This window comes from Astatotilapia calliptera, chromosome 18 (genome assembly GCF_964374335.1).
Source record: "Astatotilapia calliptera chromosome 18, fAstCal68.1, whole genome shotgun sequence".
NCBI classification, from domain to species: domain Eukaryota; kingdom Metazoa; phylum Chordata; class Actinopteri; order Cichliformes; family Cichlidae; genus Astatotilapia; species Astatotilapia calliptera.
This window is the reverse complement of record NC_137439.1, coordinates 25,751,363-25,769,383: the sequence shown is the minus strand read 5'-3', so window position 1 is coordinate 25,769,383 and position 18,021 is coordinate 25,751,363. Positions and strand designations below refer to the sequence as shown.

The 18,021-nt window shown below is 44.4% G+C and overlaps 1 protein-coding gene across 1 annotated transcript in view; it reads left to right on the top strand.

The window, feature by feature from the left end:
• Positions 1–15,052: 15,052 nt before the first annotated feature.
• Positions 15,053–18,021, top strand: part of ephb3a (eph receptor B3a) — a 37,124-nt gene continuing 34,155 nt past the window's right edge. The window contains exon 1 of the mRNA XM_026149693.2: positions 15,053–15,612. Within this exon, the coding sequence (XP_026005478.2) occupies positions 15,549–15,612 (64 nt within the window). The 5' untranslated portion in view covers positions 15,053–15,548. The remainder of the gene's footprint in view (positions 15,613–18,021) is intronic.

Below are 18,021 nucleotides of genomic sequence, written 5' to 3'. Positions count from 1 at the left end.
CAGCACACCTTCATCGCAGCGTCCACTGATGGAGACACGGTTGGAGAGGCGGCTGGAGCGTGCCCTGTTTCACACAGAGAGAAGTGGCTCCTCAGAGGCGCAGCTGCTGAGCAGAGCACGGAGAATAATGTGCACACAAAAAACAGGTTTGTGACTATTCTCAGGGCTTTGGGCTGTTTTGCACTGATTTAAATGGTTGTTCATATACAGCTGATTGTGAATGCCAGTGTACTGATAGCAAAGAGCTTAATCGTGTCTTTTTTTTTCTTGTAAGACCCGATAGGACACACGGGGCTCTGGTTCCTACTTTTTAATTTTTTATGCTTTTCTTTGTTGCTTTGTTGCAATTCATTTAAACGTTGAAGGTAAAGATGAGAAGGAAGTTCAGAATTTTTGTCAACATTTTTGAAAAAGTTTTTTAACAACAGACGGGATTTTCAAAATTTCAAAATGACCAGGGTCAGTATTATTAGCCCCCTGAAAAACCATCCATTTTATTGAGCCATAGCATGAGCCACTGCTGTGCTTTTGCTTTGTAATGCTTGCAATTTCAAGTCAATTTCAAACTGTGGTTTATCTCCCAATTTACACACAGTATAAAACCTTTGGTGAGGATTTGAGCTTCACTTGAGAAAACATCACGACACATGCAAAAGACATCAATTTAAAGTTGAGAAAAAGAATTGTCGATGTTCACAAAGCAGGAAATGGATATTCAAAGTTATCACTGTGTTTCTAAGTGTCAAGAACTGGAGTGAGAAGTAGCATCGAGAAATTCAAAGAGCCAAACAGAACAGAACAAGCCCGGCAGAGGTAGGAAGTGAAAGATTTCAACACCTCTGGAAAGAAAACTGGTGAGAGATGTGTCTGAAGACCCCAGAACAACTGCCAAGACACAAGTGCATGACTTAGCCAAGACAAACCAAGAGAAGACAATCACTGGGACCCACTTCTGGAGAAGAGGCAACTTCAAGCATCTTCATTTTGCACAACCTGGAGAATGAGTACACATACTCATGTGCTTTGAACAGATGAGATAAGACCGGAGCTTTTTGGCTGAAGAGATGCTGCTTATGTTTTAGTAACGGAGAGGCGTACAACCCGCAGGTGGAAGTTTTATGCTGTGGGGATTCTTCAGTGTGTCTGGATCTGGGATTTTCGTCAAAGTGGAAGGAATAAAGAAGAAGGGAAGATGTGTGGATACATTGAAAGAAAACCTCAAGCCATACTAAATGATGAACTTGGTCTGGGTCAACATCAGGAGGCCAAACAATTGTGTTCTCTTCTGTATTGTTGTGTTAAGCTAAAAAAAAAAAAAAAAAAGCACATTAAGAGCAAGTTAATATCCGAGAGCTGAGGGACGCATAAAGGTTTGTAAATGCATCATCAGAAGAAGCTGAAAAATGGTTTACTGGTTTGAGTAATTATGATGTGCAGCAGTTTATGATTTCAGAGATCACTAAAGTCCCTGTTAGTCAGAGGTTGGACGTACAGTGCGTGGGGGGCTCAGGGCAGCGGTAGAGGATTTTTCTAACCAATAACAACAACGTGCAACAGAGTCATAAGCAACAACCACAATTCATTGCGCCTCACCTACAGTCAGTTATTACAGCTGATTCAATAAAGCTGGAGGATTCACGAGAGAGAGAATTAGTCAGAATTAGTGTGGTGTAACATCATACATTTCCCCCTAATGCACGTTGATAGCATCTTTAATTAAAGTCCCTTGCCTCCTGAACTTGTTTCAAACGCATCCAGTATTAAATGCAGGCTTTCTATTAAAATGTAGAATGCTCGAGTGAAACGGCACCACGAGCGCATTGTTATGGCTCTATTTTTCAAACTTTGGAAAGCTTCTCCAGAGCTACAGAAGATATCTGTTTTTAACAGGCCAACACTCCCTGCGAGGGGTAAATTGAACATCTTTCATGAACTCAGATTGGGAATTCTGCACAATCACTCAACGCTACCGGTTTCATAGCAAACATTACCATGTTGACCCAAAAGTATTATTTATAGACTGGTAGCTACATAAGACTAGGAGGGAAGTTCCAGGGAAGTGACGAAAGCTTTCCTCTTCGTGAGATTCTCCGGGTACTGGTTTTACTGGTTTCCCTTTTCACTTCTCTCAAAGCACAGCTCACATCTGCTTACATGACGAGAAGCACTTTGTAGTGTGTAAATGTTTCATAAAGAAGGCCGCCCGGCGATCGTGAGGCTCGCTGAAAAACAGCAACAACGCGAATGCTGCACGTCAGCCCAACAACAACAATAACAGGCATATTATAAATAATGCGTCCGCTTTCAAGCTGATGGGGCTGCTCGTCTGACAGTTAAATAAATTCGCTGCTGGCTCATTAAGCTGAGAGAAACCAGTGAAGAACACGTCGGAGGAAGAACACTGCGTGACAGTGAACAGGCCGATTCCAGGCTGACCTCACGTAACCCCGGCATCGCTCAGGATAAATGCTGGAGATAAATGACTCGGTGGGGCGAGACTGGTGGTGCGGTTCAGATATCTGTCTGCGTCAACAGCTCAGAACGGTGTAATCCATAATTATGTTTATCCCCTCTTCTGCAGAGGTTGTTAGACTTTATGTCATCGCTGCTGACTTAATGGAAAGGACAGCTGCAGCACTGCCTCCCCAAACTTGGGTGTAGGCTTTTTTTTAGGCTCAGCTGCAGTTTATATACAGTTTATAGTACATAGCAATGGTGCCAGCGATATCACTGCATTGTCAAACACTCTAAGGACTGTAAAGGAATTCTTCAAAGGTCTGTCCAGGATCACTTATAAGAGAGAGACGACCGGGCCGTTTGTGGGCCTGCCCGCTCCCATCTGTGCTAGAGCGGCATCGTAAAAGCTCGGGATAAACAACAGCATGATAAACTATGTGCTGACATCATTACAAATAATCACAGTGTGGGGAACAGCCAAACACATTTCCCGTTGCCAACAGGAGAAAATTGGATAAGACAGAACTCTGGTTAATATGGTAAAATGCTACGGCTCGGGTAACTACAGGGTTAATCTACACTTTGCTCCATCATATTGCAAAAATCTTCTTTTTAGAAAAAGCTCGGCATTCTTCTGCAAACTTCTCGGATCAGGGTTCAGCAGTCTTCAAATCCAGCCATCATATAACATTACGGCTTGTTTTTGAAGCTTTATTTATTAAAGTAAAGTGAAACTCTTGAGATTAATATGTTTGCAAGAGTGTCACCACAGGTGGGAGACGATCCTTGCAAGCAGGAGGAGAACATGCAGATTCCATTTAGGACTTCTTATAAATATGGCTGCGCTTCCAGTTTCTATGGAGGAACTTTACTGACCAGACAGAGAGAAACAAACAGCAATGAAAAACAGTCAAACGAATTCAAATGCATGGGAGTGGGGTGAGGGGCTTTCACGGTGAAGTGAAGGTTTCTAAAGCTTCATTTAACACTGGAGCTTTTTGAGTATGTATCAGAACCACTGAAATGTGGCTCCTGGGGTGGGGTTTGCTACTCCATCTTTCAGAGACAGCCTCCACCCTCTGGTTTGAGTCTTTATAGAGAGATTAATACTGGAGCAGGATAATGAGTAAAGTAAATATTTCCATGAACTACTCGAGGACCAAAGAGGACCCAGGAGTGGAGACAGCCTGAGATTTTCCTCCAGAGTCTCGCGACCTCAGCGTGACTGAACATTTCTGGGGGCACTTTAAGGAAGAGGAAGACGAGCAGACTCTTTGAAACATTGTCCAATGAGATAATGTGGGTAATGAGGGTTGAATAAACTTGCAGAGTCCCTGCAGCTCGAGTGGAGCTGCCATTAAAGCAAATAAGGAGGCAAACACATACTAATATCTCCATAAATTCATGCACATTTTCCAGACACTCAAATTAAGCTGATATTTAGTGTTTGATTTGTGTCATTTTTAGGGATAATTGCATTAGTCTAAGTGTGCCAGATTTAGCCAAATGGATAATTTTCAACTGGTGTCACCTGGTCTGGTGTTTAATTAGATCTTAAAACATCAGAAAGAAAGAAAAGCAGGGGAAAGGCAAGCATATAGCCACTGGATAATAAAGTTTTGTGACTACATGCAAAGGAATGGTGAGAGTCACTGAATCTGTATATCTTTACTGAAGTATGTTCCAAAAGTGGCACGCTTTTATTGTGAAAGATCTTGAACCAAAGGATGCTTTCTTCCTCATTAAACAAATACAAGCGTCGCCTCTTTTTCTGCATGTTGATCTATCGCCAACATTTCTCTGAAACTCATTCTTTGCAATTAAAAGATTTTGCAGTAAAGGGGAAACAATCCAAAATCGAAGCATCTGCACAGGTGGCCTCCAGTTCCATTATTCCATTGTATAAATCATTTTGTGAAGACGTTTAGAAAAAATGCTGTTAGTCAGTAAGTACTCTGGCAGCACTGCTTTCTTAGCTGGACAGCAGAAATGTGGAGAGAGGACGTTGAAACATGGTGAAGAGTGACATCTATAATCCCCGGCCAAGACATAATACAACAATCCTGCAGTTCCCGGCCAGCACCTCGACCCCACTGCACTCAGCTTCCCCTGAAGTTAAGTTCAACTTTTATTTTTTTTTATCGTGACTCTATACATCTTCTGCTTTCACGTCATTCTAGTGGAAAATTCTGCTTATTTTATGCGATTCGTATCTTCGTCCTGTAAAATGCCAGCCCAGTGCCGTGTTTGTGCACTTGTAGAAAGCTCACGCCTCTTTCTGTCTGTATAAATGTCTCCATTTCCAAAACTGAAACAGAAAACCCAATAAATTCAGCATCCTTCATATTAGCTGCAGGCCAGTGCTGCTGATCGTTTATGCATCGTTGCATGCGTAAAATCATATCTCTGTGACTGTTGATGAAAAAACAAACTAAACTGGAACCTTGGAAAGTCACAGTGTGACAATACTCAAAAAAATCAAGTGGGGCTTAGTATCCAAAGTTGTTATTTCATGGCAATTTTTCGACTGTGAAAAGGCTTAGCTCTGAAAGACCTGCTCAGAATAAACAGGGGTTTCTTTTTCTGTAATTGCACTTCAACTTTCGGGCACTAGGAGGCACTCACGTTCTGTGTGAATGGTCCCACCCTGAAGGCATAAGGCAGATACCTACTGGAGCATACAGCAGGTTGCATCATGATGTAATATTTTTCATGTATTCTCATGCCACATGGAATTACTGAGTCCCCAACCCAAACCTCAGTCTGTGTAGCAATGAGGTTTTCCTCCCTGCCTCTTGCTCCGTGACACCACCAGGCACGGGTGAGAAGGAGTGGAGGGGGTTGAAGGGAGGAGACGGTCACAAGTGCTCATCGTCATCACCACTACCTTTAAGTAAGACTGTTTTTTTGTGGGGGGGATTTCACTGTTACTGCCCGACAGTTGGAGCAGCATGCAGCCCCCCGAGGGTCTCAGCTATATGGCTCAAGCACGAGCTAAATTTGACTCCGGGCGCTCGGTTTGACTCACACACTCACAGGGCACGCAGCATCACCCTGACCTCATTATGAAAAGGTTTCTCAGAGCCTTCGACCCAAAATTGACTTTTCTGCTTTTTTTTTGCTTTTTTTTGCTCCGAGCCGAGGCTCATGAGGTCATGCTATGTGGGTCTTCAGGGGATAGGAGTGTCTGATGGACAGCTTCAACCGTTAGAAGAGGAAGTTGGAGTATTATGTGGGAACAAACTATGTCGAAGTTTGAGAGAAAATGCAGAAAAAGACTCTTCAGTCAACAAAAAGTTTAGTTTTACAGTTTGAAATGATGAACGACATGAACAACATCTGGTATTAGATCAGGAAATGAATAAAAACAGTGCTGTAAAGACGTATCCTCTACAATTTAATGCTACTTGAGCATCAATTATAGTCTTCTATGCTTCCTTTTCAGTCAATCTCAGAGGGAGATGTTTCAATTTAATTTTCAAAAACAGGAAAAAATAGATTTCTTTTAAGTAGTAGGCTTTCAGCAGCAACGTGTTAGCAAACAGCTGCGTTTCACACTCCTGCAGTTACAGTACATCCCTGCAGTCATCCCTGCAATGTAAAACCATATTCAGTCACCTTTTGTCTCTGTTTTGGCCCTGCAACCGACTCCTGATGTCAACGGGCTTTTTCCTGAGCTAGTTGCCAACTGTGTCTGTCTTGGAGCTGGGAAGTCATCATGCAGTAGTTTGCAGTAGGAGGCTGAAACATGCAGGAAAGCATGCCAGAAAACCAAAACCAGTCACTAAAAGAACCTAAAATGCTCAGTTAGCTGCAGACTCTGTGAGACGTCTCCATGTTCTATATATATATGAAATATTCTGCACTTCAGTGTGTGTGTGCATCTAAATGCTTGTTAAGTCACTTTCGGTTGCTGTTCATTCAGGTAACGCGGAGGCGACTGAGCTGACTGCCCTGTGATTAAAATACTGAGCACAGTCCTGGAAAAAGTCTCAAGTAAACAAAACACATCCTGCTGTTGAAAGGTTCTCGCTGTGTTACTGTGAGATCGTTCATCAGGAGATGGTTTTCAGCGTGAGTTTACACACAGTCACAGAAGATGAGGAAGCAGTTACACTTTCAGGTCCACTGCTCCCTGCTGTTTGTAGACCTGTGCCGATAATAAAAGTGTACAGGTGCTTAGGTAAGATCAAAGTGAAGGTCAGGTTGGAGGATGGGAATGGCTTGATCCGTTAGTACTGAGTAAGGGTGCCAGGAAAAACCAAGCTAAGGAGGCTATTTACTTCTTATTAAGAGCTTTTTAGCCTTTATTGAGGCAGAACAAGAGGAAAACACAGTAAATGGGCTTGGGTGCCCATTGGGTGCTGGGTTTAGTTACTCACTCAACCCAGCTCCCCATTAAGGGGCCCACTGCTGCATTCTTTTTAATTTGGATAGTCTCCTTTTTAACTTCCAATATGAGGTATCATTTATCTTTTACTATGTGGCCCACAATCACATAACACGGGAGACTGAGAAATCTCCAGCACTGCAGGTGCTGTGGTCCCATCACAAGATGCTTCTCCACTTCATTTGAAATCTTGTTTGTGTGCAATATTTAGCTTTCTGCTGTGTTCTTGATCTCGCCCAAACTCCCAAGGGAAATATCAGACTCATTACCTGCTAAATACTCCGCAGTTCACCAGCTAGTATCTATGTCTGGATGTGCGGCCAGCAGGTAATGAGCAGCTTCCCTAAATACAGCTAAACGGTGCAGTAAAAATGGATGATTTAGAAACGCACAGTAATAATGATTGAGTTGAGCCTTCTCCGTACGTTAATTGGTATGAGCAACACCTTTCATATTGTCTGTCAAGGATTTTGATTATCAGTCGTTGTGATATTTTATTAATTTTACCGGAAATATTCATCAGTGCTCTCACAGTGACCAAAACAAACCCATGGGACTGATGATACTGGAAGTTTCTGGAGCATTTTGGGAGTCGACCTGTTCATCAGGTGTCCAGGATTTAGAGTAAGTAGTAGAGTTTTGCACTGGTTTCCTGCAGCAGTAAGCTGCTCAGCTCGTAGGTGATTTTCATGCTTGAGCAGAACCTGAAGAGTGGAGGATGCTGCCGCCTGACTGAAATCAGTTTGCAGTCCACGACGGGTGATGAAATGCTGTTAAAGTGTGGCCCTTTAGCTGGAATGACTGCCAAGCCAGGCAGGTTTTCTTTTTTTCCCCCCTCCAAATGAGAAGTGTAAGAAGCAAAACTGTCTGACACCAATTACTCCACCTATGGGGGCGGAGGAGCTTGCAGGAGAGTGTGGCAGACAGCGCTTACCTGGACACTTGTCAGGGAAAATCATATATGACAAAGAGGCCAAACGCCCCGAGGTTTCCTAGATCCAGAACACTGGTGTTAATAATAGATGTAGAAAAAGCCTCCGAATGTCACATTTCTTAACTTCTGTCAACTCAGGGTTGTAGTATGACCGGAAAGTTAATTTTGCGATGAAAGGGCTCTCCTTAAGGCATTTGCATTTAGTGAGTAAACACAAAAATGGAGATTTAAAGGCCGCGAACTCACGTGGGGAACCGCCACTCTGAACAGATATCGCTGCAAATAGTGAAACCTGTTTCTCCAGCTGAAGCTATGGGGAGGGAAGAGGGGGCACAACAAAAAAAAACACCATTAAGAGCCAGCTCATGGTTAAAACTACAAATACGTTTACAAGACAGAGCAGTGATGGGAACAGCAGGCACGGCTGTCTTTCAGTCTCCTTCCTCTGTTATCTAATTTGTCTCAGTCCCGTTTGATCGTGTCCCTGCTCCATCTCAGCTGATGAAAAACAATTGTCTGTATTCATTTTCTGCCTCCGCTATTCCCCCCGTCCTCTCCTCTGCCTTCCTGTGGGAGCCCGGTTGGCTGCGCTCTAGGCTGCTGAGGGATGTGAACACAGAAAATTAGTAAGCACGCCAAAGCCAGTAATTGTTAAATTGCAGCAAATGGACCCCATGTGGACCAGACGAATAAACTCAGAAATCAACATAGCCTACCAGGACCCAGTTTATCTAAATTCCAATAGTATGCTCAGTAATGGAAAAACACTGTGGAAATGCCATTTCAAATAGACCCCAATGTAATCCCCCAGCCCACTGGGGTCCATTTAATCAATGCTACAGACATGAGCATAGAGGAGGAACAGTCTGCAAATGGAAGTGGAGTTCTGAGTCAGCTCACAGGAGATTAAAAAGTAGAGGTGGATGAATAATGGAGGAGGAGAATGGTGGGAAAATTGCCGAATGTGGCGAATCATCAATAACGCCTCCTGTGAATAATTTTGAAGGAAAAAGACTTCTGCTGAAAAACTGTCTGTACCCACTAAAATGAAATTGTTCTTAATTAGTTTTTGCTGTGTATTGCCTCACTCTCCGCGTGAGCACTCATTATTTCACAATTTCGGCGGCTTAGATTACCTGCGATCCTGAAATCTCCCACTGAAGTTGTAGTCATTTTGAACATCCTATAAAATAACTGACAGATTTCCACTCATTATCTCGGGAAGTTCGGGAGACGGAGGGAGTGCGGCGGGCGTTTGGCAGAGCCCCGTGCCCTAACCCGGAGCAGTGACAGCTCCGAGAGTTGATTCAGGAGCTGTTTTTGTGAGACAAACACGCCAAGCGCCCCAAACAGAACACCGATTCATAATCAATCAGTGGTGCACACAACCACACGCTGACAGCAGTTTGTGAAAAGCCCAGCAGTGCTCGTGCCCTTAAGCGCCAGCTAACAGCCAGATCCCTGTCTGAACATAATCATGTATCATTACTTCTCCAATCAATGAAGCAAAATGCCCCTCCTGCTCTGTTTCATGTCTTGTTTCAGCGGTGCTCTTGAGGCCTCTGAGCTCTTTATTTTGGTCTTGTTAGCAAACAAGCTCAGACAGACAATGACAGATATTCAAATATATGCAGAATTATGTGCGATCTCTTCGGGCGACGTCTTTTCCTGATTGTTTTCCCCCTCATTATCTGTCAGTGTCGTCTCCCAACATTTGTTGACAGATTATTTTCTGTTTTTTTCTCACATCAGCAGCCTTAAAGAAAATAGATTATCTACAGGTTTTTCGGTCCTGGGGAGAAAAAAAGTGACATTTGTGTGTTTACTCAGCGCCTTTGCAACAGTTCTGCTAATGTTTCCGCTGGGACCCGCAGACCGCAGTTGAGAAATGAAATAGAAATTGTATTTAGAGACATACTCTCTTGCCAAGAATGGGATGAGGAAAAATGGCGACCACAGCTGCCATAGCTACAGCTCTGTTAGCCTGTTAGCTTAGCTAAGTTTGAAAAAAACAAAACTAACAAAAAACAAGTTCTAGTATTACTTACCACGCAAAGCTACAACCTTTAGCTATTTAAGGACAAATGCTAAAAAAATATATGTTTTTATTATTATATTTAGTCTATTTATTGCTGGGTACTGTGACTTTCTGTTAAGCTAAGATTAAGCTAATGCTAACAGCTCTAAAACTATGCTCGTCCTTTAGGTTATACTTTCAGAAAGCTACAGTTATATACAGTTACAGTATGTAACAGTCTTGAGCTACCGAGCTTTTCTTTATATATAGTGGCCACACTTTCTTGTAAATGTGAAGTCTTGTCCTTTTACTTGTACCTTATTTGGTAAGCCACTTAAAACTGACCTATGAATCATTCAAGCATAAAAAGGCATCTACCTCAAGGGATGGATCAGTGTTTTGCCTACACATAATAGCAAACTGCAAAAAATGCCAAAGATAACACAGTTTGACAGGAATAAAACATTTATTTTTAAACCAACAGGGTGATTCCCAGGCAGGTATTAGTCTAAAACTTGGAATATCTCAGCATGATGTGCAGTGTTCTTAAAATTTTGAGGAAACAGTACAGGCCAAAGACAAAAGATGTGTAAGCCCTACAAAAGTATCTATGGTGAACGGTATCTGAAAGTCCTTAACCCTTGGAGGGTCCTTAAAAAATACAGAAAATTCCAGCAAAGATGTGATACAGAACCTGAGAGATGGATCTGCTCCTTCACTTGATCCATCTACTGTTTGGAAATTGTCTCGGTGGAAAGGTGGCTGCCAACAAGCCATTCTTAAGGAAGGGAAGCAGAGGGGAAAGGTTGATGTATGCCAAATTACACAAGAACAGGAGTGAAAATCAGTGGAAACAGGTTTGATGGAGTAATTAATCCAAATTTAAAATGTATGGTTCAATTCATTTTCAGTATGTACGGAGGAAGTCAGAAGAGAGGTACAACAGTGAGTGTCTATAGCACGGTGGAACCGCAGTCATGGTTGGCGCTCCATTTCAGCCAGTGGTGTTGGAGATCTTGTCAAAATTGTTGAAATTATAAACACAGAAAAGTCAGATTTCGTTCCACCATACAATAACATCTGGAAAGAATCTAATTGACAAAGGCTAATCCCAAACACACTGCCCATGCAGTGTGAGCATATTATTGGTAGCTATATTTATATGACAGTATTAGCACAACAGGGGCAAACTGGCTAAAAAGTCCACTCGTGACAACTATGCCCGCTCTTATGACACCGTTTAAGATGAAGGCCAGATTTAATGATTTGCTACAAGCTTAACTACACTTTAATGCTCAGCTGAGGTTTATTCTTTCCTAGTTGTAAAACAGTCTAAGCACATGGTCACTTTACTGGGCCTTCTGAAGATTACACACAATCTTCATCATTAGTTTCCATCAAGTGATTAAAAAAAAAGCATCTAGAGGGAAAAAATTATGTTTGATGACAGTTCTTTACATCTCTACAAGCTCTTCAGATCAAGAGTATGAGACTAGATTAAAGCGTCCTTCAGCTACAGCCTAATGATGGCGATACCGTGGGCGTGGGTTGAGCATTTGGATCCAGGGGGCAGATTTAAGCACCGGACACATCATTTCCTGCATTTTGGTGATTTTTTAAAAATGCACCAGCTAACATCTTCATTTATTTAAATCTGACTGACAAGAAGAAGGATAGGCAGCATTATCTGAAGATTCATTAGCATGCTGGCATCAAAAACTTACACATAACTCTGCTTTCAGAGCTCCTTCTTTTTTCCTGACTGATAACACAACACTCTGCCTGTGTGTGTGTGTGTGTGTGTGTGTGTGTGTGTGTGTGTGTGTGTGTGTGTGTGTGTGTGTGTGTGTGTGTGTGTGTGTGTGTGTGTGTCACCAGTGAAGTTCCAGTAGTTGTCTTGAAGTCAGACTTTAAATTCAGATTCCTTTTGGGATCAAAAAGAAGCCCTCCCTGCAGAAGCAGAAGAAGAAGAAGAAAAAGAAGAAGAAGATGAAGAAAACAATTGCTCCTTGCTGGGTAATGTTCTTCTTCTCCCTCGTATTTGCCGCGTGTCTGCATTCCTTGAGCATCTGTTCTGTTATGGATCGAAAAGAATGTATTGGAAGGATCCCCAAGGTTAACTTACATAAACCATTTGCTCCCCACTGTTTGATGCTATTAATTATGCATCGTAAGTATGAATATAAATCTGAGTCGTTTTTATCATTTGCATTTTTTTATTCTCATGATAGAAGAAAAAAACACACAAAAAAGCTGGAAGATAAGCGTGCAAGACATCTCAAGAATTTGCGGCATTCATGTAAATTTTATTTGGAAGCCAAAGTAAAAAAAACAAACATCTACATGTGTCTGACATAAATCCCTGAGTGCACACGAAGCTCTGTGTGCACATGCCTGTTTTGTTACACACACACACACAGAGTGAGCCGAGCTGGACAGACTCCATAATTCACGAGTAGTTCACAGGAGACAGTCTGGCTTTGTGGAGATGTTCTGTCATCCCTTCTTGTCAACTTAACACTGCTGTCCCACAGAGCTCGTTTCCATCCCCTCCTCCTCCTCCTCCATCCTCGGCTCTTCATGTCTTCACTCCATGCTCTGTAAAATATATATTTTCTCCCCTGAGTCTGAGAGCTGATTTCTCATCTGCGAGGGGATAGGAATCCTCTCCAGAGCGGCAATTCTTTACTCCACCTGCAACAAGTGAAGCACGCACAATCCAAATCCAGCCAGCGACTCTAAAGACTTTGCCTGCCAGTTCATCATGTCAGAGTGGGGAGGGAGGGCGAGAGGTTGCTCTGAAACAACACCTGAAGGTATCACGCGGATGAACTTGGCACGACTCCACGAGCCTTTTTTTGCAAGTCAAAGACATACAACTAGAACCGCTGCAGATTAAAAGCAAAATGGGTTTGGCACACTCTGCAATCGCCATCAGTCTTATGCGGGCTTGTCAGGATATTTCAAAATAAGAGGAAGAATGAGCACCGCGATTATATTGGATTTTTCCTGCCTGTTAATGGGTTGAAATTCCTCCCCGCACTGTGTACTTTAAGATACCGTGGAGAATTCAAGGACTGTAGCAAAGCTGAATTCAAAAGCAGATTTGTAAATTTTCGTCCAAAACTCTCTCAGTCTCTTGGGAGCCTCTTAGAAAACACACACACACACACACCACAAACAAACAACAAGCAATCTGCAGCCGATGAAGGATGTCAAAAACAAGAAGAGAAATTAAAAAGAGAAGCAGCAGCAGTTAAATTCTGCACTGCCACATTTCATTATTTATATCCTCCTCTCATCATGACTCCAGTGATGCTGCCGGAAGCGACAGTGTCCTTTGTCGTCGTCATTGTCGTTTTCTTAGTTTGAATATAACTAGTTAAAAAAGGCTGTCTGTCACTGGTTTCTGTAGTGGAAGCTGACCCGAGCCTGCTGGGAACTGAACTGTAGTTAATTAGTACACAAAGCCTGAGGGACAAAGAAAGTTTAAGGGAGCTGAGGGCGGATTGGAAGTGGTGGGTGAGGATTTGGGATGGGGGAGTCTTAAGTGTGTGGCACAGAGGGACTTATTGGGGGGGGGATGCTTTGTGTGTGTGGGTGTGTTCCTGTGTGGGGTACAGCAGGGGTGGGTGGAGGCGGAGGGATGAAGCAGAGGGAGCTGAGGCGCACAGACGGATGAATTGGCATCGTGAAGGGGAGCCTTGTCCCTAAGCTGAGAGCTTCTGCGAGCCAGCACACAGACACACACACACACACACACACACTCTCCCTGCTGGAGCCCGTCAAGAAACAAAAGGCCGGGTGGGTCTGGTGGGAAAGGACCTAAAAGGAGAGACTGCAAGACAGAGACTGCAAAAGGTCAAAGTATGGCATGAACTAATGAGGGCAGGCAGTTTGTCACGATGCCGCTTTGCTCTGGAGATGACACTTTGATGAGCGGTAAACTGTATCGTCTTTCTGAAAGCCTCACAGGGAAACAATTATATGTCCCAGCAGTATTTCCCAAGAGGCCTCAGTAACTCTCCCTGCACAGCCCCACTTTTATAGTAGGATTGATCAATTGATGCATTAGGTAAAGATGAACTGGGCTGATGGGACCAAGTAAAACTGTCTCATGCAGCTCAAATCACTTCTGGTTATTATTGCAGTGTATCAGCCTCAAAGGCTGCTCAATAACCCACGAGAGGCGCTCTCTATCCATTGTTATCAAAGCTCATATTGACGTCCTCCAACCAGTACGACCACAGTCCACTTAATGCCACAATTGATCGCCACTTAACGGCAATGAGCGGGGAGTCCGGGCTGGTATTACCTGCTGCCAGCGCGGACAAACACTTTGGGCCAGTGGCTGCTGGCAAACCAGCTTCCTCCTCCTCCTCCATCTCCTCCCACCTCCTCCCTCCAACCCGCCAGCTGCGTTAAACCACACGAAAACGTCCAGGTGAAAAACGGAAATGTGGATGTTTTGCCTTCAAAATAAAAGGCCCCATAGGTAAAACGCCAGTAAAGCAGGAGCTAACGCTGATCTAGCCTGTGCAGTGGTTAATTTAGCTGATGTCACTTATTAATGTTTATACCGAGAATAAAAATAATTAAACAACAACAACAACAACAAAAAAGCGGCCCCTTATTTACAAAAAGGATGTCCACAATACAGAAATGGATCAGCATATTTAATTTAACATAGATTTTACATTAGATACAACCCCTCCCACTTACCCAAGCATTACTGGGAGTACTGTGTCCACTGAGGTCGGGTTCATCCCTCCTTTCAGTCTTGAACCGGTGACAGTGATATATAAGGAAACTGTAATAAGTACTAGACCACGGAGGAATAGAAGTGGCTTAAATAAATAAAGTTTTGTGAACACAGGTTGTTGTAACTACATGATATAAAATAAACTACAAATTCAAGAATTTCTATTAGTAATAACACACTACATCACAGCTTTTGCTGCTTCTTTGACAATAATAACAAAAATAATAATTTATTTTGTGCTATTCATTTATTATTTATTGTAGAGTGTAGTATTTTAATTATTTATCCTGCTGCTGCTGCTTTGGGATTAATAAGGTATCTATCTATCTATTTATCGATTCATCGATTTTTATGTCTATCCAGTTGTCTTTAAAGACATGCTCTTGTTTTGAAAGTGCCTACCAGAAGCTGAGGGTTCACGGAGTCTGCCTTGACGCCACCTCGAGCTCCCAGCCCCCCTCTGTGTGTGTGTCTGTGTGTGTGTCTGTGCCCCTGTGTTGCCATTCCGACGCACATCTCTCGCAGAGGAGCAACAGCCGCACGGAGTTGGTCAGAGCGGACTTCACAGATTCCTCTGCGGGCGGAGAGCGCTTCACACTCCGGGCTTCCACCCTCTTCTCCCGCGGGGGGCAGCAGCACAGAGATGCACCCCTGGACCGAGGCTCCGTGTCGGTAAAGTCAGAGAAAGAGAATGAGACTGAGAAAAGGGCGCAGCGTAGCGGTCCTGTAAGCACCGCATCCACAACTACACTCCGGGGAGGATCTGGGGAGCTGGGTGAATGCAAACATACAGACGCGCTCGGCTACCTCTTGTTCTTTTGAGGATTTGGGTTGAATGGGGCGGCGAGAGCCCTCATCACAGCTGAAGACATGAGAATGTGGAGGGGAACAAAAAGCTCGGCTGCGGTGCTCCGTGGTTGAGTCTCCATCCATCCATCCATCCACTCCAGGTCTACACACCTTTATTCATGTTGCAAAAGCCTGGTTTATGACAATGGATTACTTGCTGTGGGTGTGCAGCCTCGTTGTCCCTGTGGTCCTGGCTGTAGAAGGTAGGTCGTTTGATATTTTTCATCACTACTTTTTTGCTCCCCGCGGATGAACAATGGGCTGTTTGTAGGCGCTATAAACTGACAGCGAACCATGTTATTGTCAGGCAGAGGGATACAAAAATCAAAAACATACAATTACACACACTGTGCCTCCTTTTCATGACAGTGTGAATCACGCTGAGGTCAGTTTGAACACCACATCAGTGATGCACGCTGTCTACACCGGAGAGATTACATGCAACACGGCATCCGTGTGTTCCGTAATTACGGCTGTAAATATAAGGCGGGCTCCTGGGCTGAGCGTCAGTCTGCAATTCATGCACACATGCATCAGAACGCCCCAGTCCGTGTGTGTGTGTGTGTGTGTGTGTGTGTGTGTGTGTGTGTGTGTGTGTGTGTGTGTGTGTGTGTGTGTGTGTATTTGTGTATGATTACTCCCCTGTGTTTCCATTGCGGCTGAAGGACTGCCCTGTTGCTATTGTCCTTGTTGTCACACCCACGAGCCCGGTGAGGATGCCCACCTGCCCCACCTTTCTTCGCCCCCACAGCTCCACAGAGGTTAGAGACGGACTCCACGGATTAGAAAAAGAAAGGGCTCCTCCTGTGATGCGTGCGAGAGGTGCAGACATGCTGTGGGTCCTGTTAAGCGGGGCTGCTTTAACAAGTCCCGGTGTGGCTCAATCTCTGGCCCCCGGACAATGCCGCTGGGACGCTCATGTGAAACGTTTTCAGATGACAAGTGTGAGTTAAAGGTCAGCGGCTTAACAAGTGCGCTGCGAGCCCACCCCGGAGCCCCACCTCCCCCGGGGGGAGAAGCCCACCATCGCCCACATCCCTTGCTCCCTCGCCCGTGGGCTCTTCTCTCCGAGCTGTAGCTACATTTCTCTGCTCTGCCTCGCCTCCCTCTCTCCCCTCCCCGTCCAATCTGCCTCTCCTGGACCGTGGCCAGCCCCTGATCCCTCATCAATTCTGGTGTCAGCAAGTAAATCAATGCAGCGGCAGCAGCACTCCCCGAGTCCCAGTGGGCTCTGACGCCAAAGGTGATCAGCCCCGCTTTCCTCCCTCAGCCCGACCACTAAGTGTTACTCAAAGCACGGGGGTTAACTAATGTTTGTCCTCTGAGGGTAAACATGAAGGGCAGATCATCACTCGGGTTTAAATGAGAAGTCGTGGTGATGATGGTGTGGGCGGGATTACATGTGCCTTGAACAGTGGGGTCTCTTGTTGTTGTTGGATCCACCTTGGCAACTTGAAAGTGTGCGCTTTAATTGCCAAAGTGATCAGGATGACTTATCTCCGGTTCGCGCCAGCAGATTGCAGTAAAAGCCTGGGCCAGCTGTGACGTTTTTACGTTCTAATGCTCTCATTTACAGTCGGCGTTTACTGTACTCTTTTTAAAAAAAACTCGTAAACGAGATGGATGAGCGCTCAGAAAGCGTTTTACAAACGCGCCCTGCAAGACTGCGGTGCAAAACGCTCGAAGGGAGGACCGGGGGGGGATTTTCATATTAAAAGCGAGCCTCATTCACATTTGTTTTTCCTTCCCTACTTCCTACACACACGAATGTCAACAAGAATCGTTATTTGTTGACCTGTAAAAGCAGCTGCATGTGTTTAAATTAGGTCAGCAGCACAAAAAGGTGCTCATCATCAGGCGTCAAACTGAGCGTCGCACTCAGCTGTGAGCCTGTAGAGAGAGAGAGAGAGAGAGAGGTGCACTGTGAGTGAAGTTCTTATTATTAACACCTGCAGCATTTACAGATCTTCACGGCGGCGACGACGATGATGATGTTTTGGGCTTTTAATATTTCATGTGTTTGCTTGTCGGCAGTGTCTTGTGTAGTACAAGGGGGAGGGGGGGGGTCTCTTTCATGATGCGGCCGCTCGTACAAAGTGAATAAAACATCAGCGTGTGTGAGCTCCCAGAGCGCAGAGCTGTGTGGCATTTTGGCGATTATAAAAAATACAAAAAAAGGGAGAAAGAAAGAGCCTCAAATGCCACGGGGGTGGTGGTGCTCTAAAGTTCCCACTGCAGAGCATTGTTTTTTTACCCCTGGGGGCAGAACGACTCCACTGCTGCTGTAGTTTTATGGGAGAGGTGGTGGTAACGGTGGTGGAGGGGAAGAGATTTCTGGATTTGAGTTATAGCAGTTAGGGGATCTCAGAGGCATTGTAAATTTAACGGGAGAAGGGGTGGGGTGAGGAGGGGGAAGAGGTGTGGAACAAATGGGATCTTTTTCAGCGGGTTTCTGGGAGTCAGTGGTTTGATGATGAGGAGGAGGAGGAGGACGTTGACACACTCCGGTGAGGAACGAAAACCGTGTTCACGCTGCAGCTTTACTGTTTCGAGCAGCACGTGAGCCCAGACTGCACAGGAGTCCACGTCTTTAAGATCTCGGTAGACATATT